The following is an 11,149-nucleotide window of genomic DNA, read 5'->3' as shown; positions in this document are numbered from 1 at the left end:
GCGGGCGAACGAGCTGAACAGGAGCAACCGCACAGATAAGTCTTGCAGGATGGGGACAACCAGCGGAGGAAGGATCACCGCTGGAGCGCAGCTGATACAACCAGGACCAGTAACGAGGTCCAGGGGCCGTGTGCAGACCAAGTTCGAACTATAAAACTCTCCCATAGACTGACCATTTAAGCCCTGATGATGTCAGCAGAATGCTGACGAAAGCTTGGCGTTTGGTACTGTAACATTAAACTCCTAGAGTTTGATTATTTTACCCTGGTGTTCGTTTTATTTTATTTGTTTGGCATATATATATATATATATATGAAGAGACTGGAGAGCCATTTGTCACACATATACACACACACACACATAAACATATATATACATATATATATCAATCTCTACCAATCATCTATTAATCATCTATCTATATCAATGATATATTTGTATCTCTATTATTTATTTATATACTGTATCTATATCTATCTTATATATTAATCACCTATATCACCTATATCTGTATCTTATCCATGCATCCATGCATCCATGCATCCATGCATCCATGCATCCATGCATCCATGCATCCATCCATCCATGCATCCATCCATCCATCCATCCATCCCATCCAATATCCTATCTATCTATCTATCTGTCTGTCTGCCTGCCTGCCTGCCTGCCTGCCTGCCTGCCTGCCTGCCTGCCTGCCTGCCTGCCTGCCTGCCTGCCTGCCTGCCTGCCTGCCTGCCTGCCTACCTACCTACCTACCTACATCGGTCTGTCTATCTATTTGCTGGTGCTTTATTCAGACTAAATTTGTATATCCGGGATTGCATGACCTCCGCCGAGGCCCTAAATCTGCTAAATAAATAAATACTCCCATCATGGGCTTACCGGTTTCCATCTTGCCGTCTTGTGCCGCCGGCCCGTCCGGGATGACGCTCTTGACCTGGAGGAATTCGTCGGGCTCATCCCCACCGATGATGGTAAATCCGAAGCCCATATTGCTTTTCTTCAGAGTTGTGCTGAGGAAGTTGCCTTTGAGCTGCGAGGCATCCCGGGTGAAGAGGGGTTTCTCTACATGGGTCAACACAAAGGCAGAGACATGAGATGCTTGGGCCGCCCCCGGGGTTGCGCACTCACGCGCCACACAGACACACGCGGACGAAAGAGCTGGGTTTTCGCTCAGTGCAGCCAAAGCAGCAGCAGCAGGGAACACAGTGGCGCTTGTACAAGTCGAAGCAAAGTAAAAAGTGCAAGCATTTTTGAGAGAACCAAGAACATTAGTGAGCTGTTGTTGTTATTATTATTTTTTTTCTACGTCAAGCTAAAACCAGCAAGGGAAGGATCCGTTTGTCTAAAGCAGCCTCCCTTTCGGACTCTTCGTAGGATTCTCTCTGTTTATTCAGAGCTGGGACTTTTTGGAAAGGTGAGGAATTGGCCAGAGCGGGTGAGGCAGATTGTTACTTCTCAATTTAATCAAACTAGCTTTGCAAAACAATTGGAATACGGGCTTCTCAATCACACAGAGCGGGGGGGGGGGGGGGAGGAAGGGGAGGGGTAAAAACCGCATGCAGACGTTGAGATTGTTGTGTTTTCATCTCCCCAAGTGTGAGTTTTAGTCTCTGGCCGGTTCAATTCATCCAGAATCCACTGTCACAGTGGATCCCCTTGAAAGTGTGGCAAACAGTTAAGCCTCGGCTGCGAAACCCTGGATCAGATTACGGGAAGTGGTGAAAAATAAAAGCTCGGTGTTCTTTTTTTTTTAATTTTTTTTTTCTGGGTTGGGGGGGGGAAGAAAGAATTCAACACACTACTTTTGATAAAAGTGCAGCCCAGGTAAACAGCAGCACTCGGACGTACCATACAGCCTGTACATTCCAGCAATGTCCCGCCGATATTGAGATAGGTCGCTCACACTACGAGACCTCTTAGGAGCAAGGCGCGGGTGAACGAGATTGGGCCTAGGTAAAGTTGATGAGGCGTTGTCTACTAATATAAAGGAGAAGAAGCCTCATTCTTTGCATAGAGTCTCAGGTCAATACTTCATCCCTGCACCAATACAGACTGTCAAATTACCCTGTTCCATCGCGTGCATTAACCTAAGTCATCGCCAACATACGCATTCTTCATTTTTTTCCCCCGCCAAACACAGCATCGCGTCATCTCGCGCAGGCTGGCAAGACAAGATAAAGTCCTGCGAGAAAGTCTCTCTCAACTTAAGCTCAAAGTGTGAAGTTAAAAAAAACAAAAATTAAAAGAGTTCCCTGAATGGAGCTCAACTCCTGGTCGATACACGTTCACCCCAATGTTTGCGTCCGTGGCTCATTTGCCTTCTTATTGTAGGTTCATCGTTCGCTCTACTTTGATGGCTTCCCACTTAAATGCCAAGCAGATCTGAGTCTCCTTAGCTTTTTCATCCACTGCTACCATGGTCCATTTACTGTGGAATTAACCCATGGAAAAATTCTTCCAGGAGACTCTACGTGTATCTCTAGAGCTGTGGTGGCCCAGTGGTTAGAATGCAGCATTGCAGGCTAATTCTGCCTACAGCCTGGAGTTCGATCCTGACCAGCTCAAGGTGGATTCATCCTTCCATCCTTCCCAGGACAATAAAACGAGGACATAGATTGTTGGGGGCAATATGCTGAAGTTGTAAACTGCTCAGAGAGGGCTAGAAAGCGCTAAGGAGAGGTATATAAATCTAAGTGCTAGTGCGGTTGCTATTATCTCTGCAGCTCTTTTCAGATAACCAAGGCCAGGTAAATGGGTGTGCCTTTTACCAAAGTGCCATGTGGTTGCTAAGATCTGTATAGATCAAACATTTGATCAGAACTGGGATAAGGGGTAGAAGAAGGAAAAAAAACCCACCCTTTTTTCTTAGAGGTCCCCAACCTTTTGGGCACCAGGGACTGGTTACGTGGATAGAGGTTTTTCGCGGACCGGAGGGGACGTGGTTTTGTGTGCTGCCTGCATCCTGCAGATGCGGCTTTGTTTGTTTGTGCAGACCGGTTGCTGGCATGCCGCGGCCCGGTATTGGTCCACGGACCGGGGGTTGGGGACCCCTGCTCTAAAACAAATAAATAAACATCCTTAAGGCTGCTCTTGGTCCTCAAATCAGGGTCCCTCTTGTGGATGACTGGAGTTTGGAAAGAATGAATGAACCCCCCTTTTCATCTGTCAGTCTTGGTCCTTTTTTATCTCATCCTCCATGGTTGCCAGTAAAGGAAAAGAGAACGTACACAATTTAGTATCAGTTGTGTACGGAGGAGAACAGGACCCAAAGAATCAACTGAGATCATCCAAGATTCCTGGTGGCGCAGTGGTTAGAATGCAGCATTGCAGGCTAATTCTGCCCACTGCCAGCAGTTCGATTCTCACCGGCTCAAGGTTGACTCAGCCTTCCATCCTTCCGAGGTCAGTCAAATGAGGACCCAGACTGTTGGGGGGCCATATGCTGACTCTGTAAACCCCTTAGAAAGGGCTGTAAAGCACTATGAAGCGGTATATAAGTGCTATTGCTATTGCTATCTACCCACTGGAAGTCACTCTCTCCCACTTATTTGCTAAAAAAGACAGTGGAGTTTTGGTGAACTACATTTTGTGATTTTTGCTTCCTAAGATGGCTTGTGCTCCCCCTGGAACTCAACCGTCCTTCTCTAGTTGCATCCGGATGACCCTATTACTATTATTTCAAGTTAGATCTTTCTGCTTCTGCCTAGAAAACCAAATCTTACAGCCAGTTATAGCTTTGTTTTTAAATAGACTGGAGAAGATTTTTTCCCCCATGTTAAGCTAGAAAGGCTTACCATGGCGACATTTAAGAAAAACTATTTAAACCCGTCCTTTTACTCCGTTCCTACTGGTTTTGGAATTTTAGGAACTGTGTTCGTTAGCCAAAAAACCTTTCAATCTTTTTGGGGAGGGGAAAAAAAATAGAGGTTCCCTATATTCACATATTCAAAACACCATTACAGATATCACACAAAACTTCATAGAGTTGGTCCCGTCTGGCATGTGTACACTGAGGTGATGGTGTACCTCTGAAACTTTGGGCTGGCATAGCCTTGATTCCAAGTTCTGCGTTGGGCATGGTACGCTGTTGTAACTTCCTTTTGGCTTCCAAAACAGGATTTTCAAATTGGGTCCTCCTATTTATGTGGCTGAAAATATAAAGAAACCCATGGTCAACTGGAGTGATCCTTTTTCAAGAACTGCCTCATGAAACCTGAATTGACCAGATCTCAAGGAAAAGACCAATTTCTGGGCCAATTAAAGGAGTGGTGATGTCATTGACGCAAAGGCTGCGAAAGATCTGCTCGCGTCTGTCACGTCGTCGTGTCGTGACATCATGACCCAAATGACAGAAATGAGTTTACCTCACAGGGTTGCACCTTTTATGCCTTAACTGTGTGTCAGAAGGAATTATGTGTCAATTACATGTAAGGAGCTTTGCTTTCAAAGGCAAGAAAAAGAGCTCAGATATCAGGGGCAAAAGGCCAGGTTCATGTGTGAAGGTTCCATTAAAGTACTTCATTGTTGAAAGCCTATGTACAGGAATCTGCTCAGCTAAGGTCTAGCAACTGATGGGAGTTAGATATGGATCAACAGAATTCAAGGGGGATTGCACTTAGTTCACTGGTGACTACGTAGGGATTCTAGGCTGATCCCTCTTGTAACTCCACCACCAGGTTTTCGCCATCCCTTCTCCTACATATGGAGCATCAACAGCCCAAGTGTGGAAATGCAAGTTGCAGGATGGAGACCTCAAGTAAACCTCAGAGGAGACTACAACGGAGTGGCAAAAAAAAAGACTACGGAGAAAAGAACTGCTGTTGCTATCCAGTAGGCATCTGGTAGCTTTTAAAGAAGCTGTTGTATACTTAGCTTGTTTAGAAATAGGCTAACAACAAATACACATACACAAGGTGCCTAGTTGCTTCCCCAAAGTTCTGAAGACTTGCTATCACTGAGAGAAAGACTTGGTACCAATAACAGATCAACTCTTTAATTATTTTTTTAAAAAAATGAAAACTAAAATATTGGAAATAATAATCGGGCTGTAATTCCAGGGAATACTGGTAGTCCTCAATTTACAACAGTTCATTTAGTGACCGTTCAAAGTTACAATGGCAGCGATAAAAGTGACGTGACTGTTTTTCACACTTATGACCTTCGTAGTACCCTCCTCCCCATGATCACGTGATCAAAATTCAGATGCTTGGCAACTGACTCATACTTATGACCATTGGTGTGTCCCAAGGCCTTCTGACAAGCAAAGTCAACGGGGAAGTCAGATTCACTTAATAACCGGGTTACTAACTTATCAACTATGGTGATTCATTTAATAGCTGAGGCAAGAAATGTTGTAAAATGGGGGCAAAACTTACTTAACAAACGTTTCGCTTAATAACAGAACTTTTGGGCTCAATGGTGGCCATGCGTTGAGGACTACTAGCATTACATTTTGTTTGCTATCAGGAATGGCTTTTACCTCAATCTTCCCCTTGGAAATATTTCTTATCCAATTTCAAAGAGCAAAATAAATCAATAAATTTAATGCTGAGACCGTTTGCGCTCGGTACAGAATTTTAGACAACACACAAATTGTGGCTTTGGAAAAATCTGGGTAATATCCACAAAGTGCAGACCCCCCCCCCAAAAGAGGCAGATTAATAGAAAACCATAACCAAACATAAAATATGTCTTTTCCAAATCTCTCTACCCATTGTCATCGTCTGCTCCCGTGCCCAACATCTGTCTAATATTTCTGAAGATTTTATGCTTTGCTTGTATTCTGAATCTCGAAAAGATTTTTTTTACCTTCTATTTTTCACCCCTTGCATAGAAATAAAATAGGATTCCAAGAGGGATCGTGGTCAGTGGTGGGATTCAGCAAGTTCGGCAGAACCGGTAGCTAATTTTTTGTTGCCCAGGCCCAGAATGGACTTCCGGAAGTGGCATCCACACAGAGAACCGGTTGTTCACATATTTGAATCCCACCACTGTTTTTGGGAGTCCTAGTGGACAATCACTTAAATATGAGCCAGTTGTGTGCGGCGGCAGCCAAAAAAGCCAATGCAGTCCTAGGCTGCATTAATAGAGGGATAGAATCAAGATCACATCCAGTTCTAGTACCACTTTACAAAGCCTTTGTAAGACCACACTTGGAATACTGCATCCAGTTCTGTTCAGCACAATTTTTATGAAAAAGATGTTGAGGCTCTGGAAAGAGTACGGAGAAGAACAACAAAAATGATTAGGGGGGCTGGAGGCTAAAACATACAAAGAACGGTTACAGGAATTGGGTATGTCTGGTCTAATGAAGAGAAGGACTAGGGGAGACATGATAGCAGTGTTCCAATATCTGAGAGGCTCCTACAAAGATGGGTGGTGGTGATGGTTTGTCAGACTATTTTTCAAAGCACCTGAAGACAGAACAAGAAACAATGGATGGAAACTAACCAAGAAGAGGAACAACCTAGAATGAAGGAGACATTTCCTAATGGTGAGAGCAATCGACCAATGCAGTAGCTCGTCTCCAGAAGTTGTCTATGCTCCAACACTGGAGGTTTTTAAGAAGACATTTGATAGCCATTTGTTTGGAATAGTATGGGGCTTCCTCCATGAGCAGGGGGTTGGACTAGAAGACCTCCATGTTCCTTTCCAACTTTATTATTCTATGTCTCAAAGGTGCTTTTTCGCGAGGCAACTGGGCTTTCTTGTTATATTTTTTTTTTGAAGACATTTCGTGTCTCATCCAAGAAGCTTCTTCTCTGCTGAAGAAATGAGTCTTGCCCCCTTTAACAAGCTGAAGAAGCTTCTTGGATGAGAAGCGAAACGTCTTCAGAGAAAAACAGGAAAGTCCAGTTTGAGTCCACCTTTGAGACAACCATGACCTGGATGGCTGAGAATCTCCGTAGACCTCTATTATCCTATGTTCTATGATTAATCCTTTGGATTTGCAACCTAATACTAGCCCATTCCTTCCATTGAAGCATTTCTTCCTTTTTTTTTTTGTACGGACAAAGCATTTGCGTCAATGAATTGAAATCTTTTCATCCACGCACATTACTTTTCTGCTGGCTGTCCCATAGCGCTTTCCATCTGCCTTCCTTGCATCAATGAGTTGCAGCTACTATCTGCTCAGAATGTCCCTCGCTGTATCCCATTTGTTCTCTGTGGCCCACCGCATGAATTATAGGGGCTAATCCTTTATAGAAAGTTATATTTTGGATGAGTGATTTATGGCATTGAGCGCATCCCTTTGATTTATTCCCACTCGGATGATCAGTGGTCAATAAGAAAGGCATGGAGTGTGGGATACAGGTGACCTCTCAAGAACAAAAATCAGAACCAGCTTTATGAAAGAGAAATTAATAGGCACTGGAATAGTGGAGGTGAACCTATGGCACGTGTGCCAGAGGTGGCACTCAGAGCCCTCTCTGTGGGCACGCGCGCCATTGCCCCAGCCCCGCCTCCCTCCTCACCAGCAGCCCCCCGGAGAGTCACCTCCGAGTGCAGTCCGCGCAGAGCAGCGCAGCCAAAGACATGGCAACCAGGTAGTGGGGACAAGACTCCACCTTCGCGCCCTGTCACACACAGATGATGCGTGCTGAGGGCGTGGCTGCCATGTCACTGCTGGGCTGCTTGGGTGATCTGCTGCAGCAGGCCATGGAGGTGGTGGGTGGCCCTGCGGGTGGGCGGGGCACAGAGCGGGGGTGGGCAGTTTTGGGGCACTCGACCTCTAAAAGGTTTACCATCACTGCACTAGAATGTAGGTTTCGTGAACAGACAACTAATACTTATTTACAGGGAGCGCTCAACTTCTCCACATCTTCCAATCGTGCACTACTTCTTTGAGTTGTTCTATTGTCTCAGTATATAGATAGTCCCCGACTTACAAACAGTTCGTTTGGCGGCTGTTCAAAGTTACAACAGCACTGAAAATTGACTCATGACCGTTTTTCACATTTACGACCTTTGCAGCATCCTCAGGGTCACATCATCATAATTCAGATGCTCGGCGACTGACTCATATTTATGACGGTCGCCGTGTCCCGGGGTCCTGTGATCCCCTTTTGCGACCTTCTGACAAGCAAAGTCAACCAGGAAGCCAGATTAACCGTGTGACTAACTTAAACAGTGGCAGTGTTTCACTTAACAACGGTGGAAAGCAAGGTCGTAAAAAGGAGAGGAAAAAAAATCATTTAACAAACATCTCGATATGTTTCTGTCGAGGTTCTTTCCTCCCTCCGTCTCTCCACCGTCAGAACCAATGAAGCTTCTTGGAGGAGAAGTGAAACATTTTCTTCCTCAAGGGAAAAAAAAAAACAGTCCAGTTGCCTTTTGAAAAAAAACAACTTTGAGACAAATGTCTCGCTTAGCAACAGAAGCTTTCAGCTCAATTGTGGTCGTAAGTCGAGGATTTAGTATACTGTACTTGCTGTTGATATGCATTTGCTGCTACTAGAGGGAAGGGTGGGTGGCATGCTTTGCTGTCCCCTCCAGGATAACTTGTTTGGATATCTGGATTAGATCAGATGCTGTCAGGGACTTTTGCAATTCCTGCAGCAAAATGAACTCCCGCCAATCCTGGCAGGACGATATGTCATAAATGGAACAAGGCAAATATTATAAACATGGTGTCAACAGATGTCCCCTCGCATCATTTTTAAGCTGCTAACGTCGGATGTTCTTGCTTTGACAACATATGGAGATGCAGCCTTTTTCTTTCTCATGCTTTACTCTTAGAATTAGATGATACTGGGGGGAAGGGGGAGGAATGTGATGGGAGTTAGTTAGATGTAACAATATTGTAATAGTATGTGAATAGTCCCGGCAAACATTATTTCTCTACTATTCCGTACCGCCTTACTTCTTGACCCGCCTTTCGGACGTAAAGTTTGATTAACCTCTTACACTAAATACTGACAATCAACATCCTCCCTTAACACGCAACTATGATACACGACTCCCCTCCCCTTCAGTCTAAAACCGAACCGGATACATTCACGGCTACACAACGACGAGGAATAAAGATTCTTTAAGGTAAACAAGGCCTCAAAGTTCTTTGAAGAGCTTCATCTGTCGGAACCATAACAGCTTTATTTTGTGACTACAAAGATTGGGAAAACATTGTTTTTTTGGAAAGGAGACGGAATCGTTAGTTTTCATTATAGCTGCTTAAGGTGGCATTAATTATTATTGTAATGATTGCCCGCACAGTCTGCCAGATGTTTCGAGGGGAACATTTTTATCCACCTATCCTATCGAGTCCTTCCCAAGGTCCTGGGAGAGGCAGGTGTTGTTGTGTGATGGTGTGAAAGGTCTCGTTGCAGGATTTCAGCTGTTCCAAGTCAAGCTGCCTTTTGCAATTCCACTGATGGCGGCTTTGTCAACGCTTTTGTTGTTATTTTGGTGTATCGTAGAATCAGGCAGATGTTCAGACTGGGTTATTCGTGACTTTCTTTTCTCCCAGAGAATAATAAAAAAAAATTGCCCAAGAGGAGGAAAGGAAGCTTACTGATTAAAAAAACATCTAAACAGACCCACATCATCTTCATTCAAAGTGATCAGGTAGCAGCTGACAAGCAAGAATTCTGCACTTGTGTATTTAATTTATAGGCCACCCATCTCCCTGATAAGGTGACTCTGGGCTTTAAAAAAAAATCAGACTTAAAAAAAAATGCCCCTGGCATAGGACATCCAGATGGATATATACGTGGGTATATGCATAATTCTGTATTTATTTATTTATTTTTGTCATATTTATGGAGAGTATATCAGAGGTGGTCACCCTTTGAGAGCTGTATGCAACGAAATTTCATTTTAATGTATGCCGATTAGTCTACATTCAAAGTGACAATAAAGTTATTATTCTATTCTATTCTATTCTATTCTATTCTATTCTATTCTATTCTATTCTATTCTATTCTATTCTATTCTATTCCGCTCCGCTCCACTCCATATTTTCTACTCTACTCTACTCTACTCTACTCTACTCTACTCTACTCTACTCTACTCTACTCTACTCTACTCTACTCTACTCTACTCTACTCTACTCTACTCTACTCTATTCCACTCCACTCCATTCTACTCCACTCCACTCCATTCCACCCCACTCTATTCTATTCCACCCCACTCCACTCCATATTTTCTACTCTACTCTACTCTACTCTACTCTACTCTACTCTACTCTACTCNTCAGGGCCGTTTGTAATAAAGAGATGATAAGGCATGGCGGAATGAAGAACTGGGCGGAAAGCCTGCATTTCAAACTAATTGGAGAATGTGATTTATGACTGTTAGTTGTAGGAGGGAATTGTGCGTTGATACTATGTGCTGAGGGGAGGGGAAGTCAGATTTTGGCTTGGCCTATGTAAGTGCCGATGTGTTGCTGCTCAAATAAAGATTCTTTAAGATAAACAATGCCTCAAAGTTCTTTGAAGAGTTTCATCTGTCGGAACCATAACAGCTTTATTTTGTGACTACAAAGATTGGGAAAACATTGTTTTTTTGGAAAGGAGACGGAATCGTTAGTTTTCATTATAGCTGCTTAAGGTGGCATTAATTATTATTGTAATGATTGCCCGCACAGTCTGCCAGATGTTTCGAGGGGAACATTTTTATCCACCTATCCTATCGAGTCCTTCCCAAGGTCCTGGGAGAGGCAGGTGTTGTTGTGTGATGGTGTGAAAGGTCTCGTTGCAAGATTTCAGCTGTTCCAAGTCAAGCTGCCTTTTGCAATTCCACTGATGGCGGCTTTGTCAACGCTTTTGTTGTTATTTTGGTGTATCGTAGAGTCAGGCAGATGTTCAGACTGGGTTATTCGTGACTTTCTTTTCTCCCAGAGAATAATAAAAAAAAATTGCCCAAGAGGAGGAAAGGAAGCTTACTGATTAAAAAAACATCTTAACAGACCCACATCATCTTCATTCAAAGTGATCAGGTAGCAGCTGACAAGCAAGAATTCTGCACTTGTGTATTTAATTTATAGGCCACCCATCTCCCTGATAAGGCGACTCTGGGCTTTAAAACAAAATCAGACTTAAAAAAAATGCCCCTGGCATAGGACATCCTGATGGATATATATGTGAGTATATGCATAATTCTGTATTTATTTATTTATTTATTTATTTTTGTCATATTTATGGAGAGT

The 11,149-nt window shown here is 43.6% G+C and overlaps 1 protein-coding gene across 1 annotated transcript in view; it reads right to left on the bottom strand.

Moving 5' to 3' along the window:
* Window positions 1-11,149, bottom strand: part of LOC107296047 (membrane-associated guanylate kinase, WW and PDZ domain-containing protein 2-like) — a gene marked incomplete at its 3' end in the record, with an annotated part of 340,452 nt that overhangs the window by 24,985 nt on the left and 304,318 nt on the right. The window contains exons 8-10 of the mRNA XM_029285961.1: window positions 4,030-4,151; window positions 1,852-1,980; window positions 883-1,065 (exon numbers count right to left, since the gene is read on the bottom strand). Of these exons, the coding sequence (XP_029141794.1) occupies window positions 883-1,065; window positions 1,852-1,980; window positions 4,030-4,151 (434 nt within the window). The remainder of the gene's footprint in view (window positions 1-882; window positions 1,066-1,851; window positions 1,981-4,029; window positions 4,152-11,149) is intronic.

Source organism: Protobothrops mucrosquamatus, unplaced genomic scaffold (assembly GCF_001527695.2).
Source record: "Protobothrops mucrosquamatus isolate PMUCROS unplaced genomic scaffold, P.Mucros_1.0 scaffold2615, whole genome shotgun sequence".
Classification (NCBI taxonomy): domain Eukaryota; kingdom Metazoa; phylum Chordata; class Lepidosauria; order Squamata; family Viperidae; genus Protobothrops; species Protobothrops mucrosquamatus.
The sequence above is the reverse complement of the archived record's forward strand: the minus strand, read 5'-3'. Positions and strand labels throughout refer to the sequence as shown.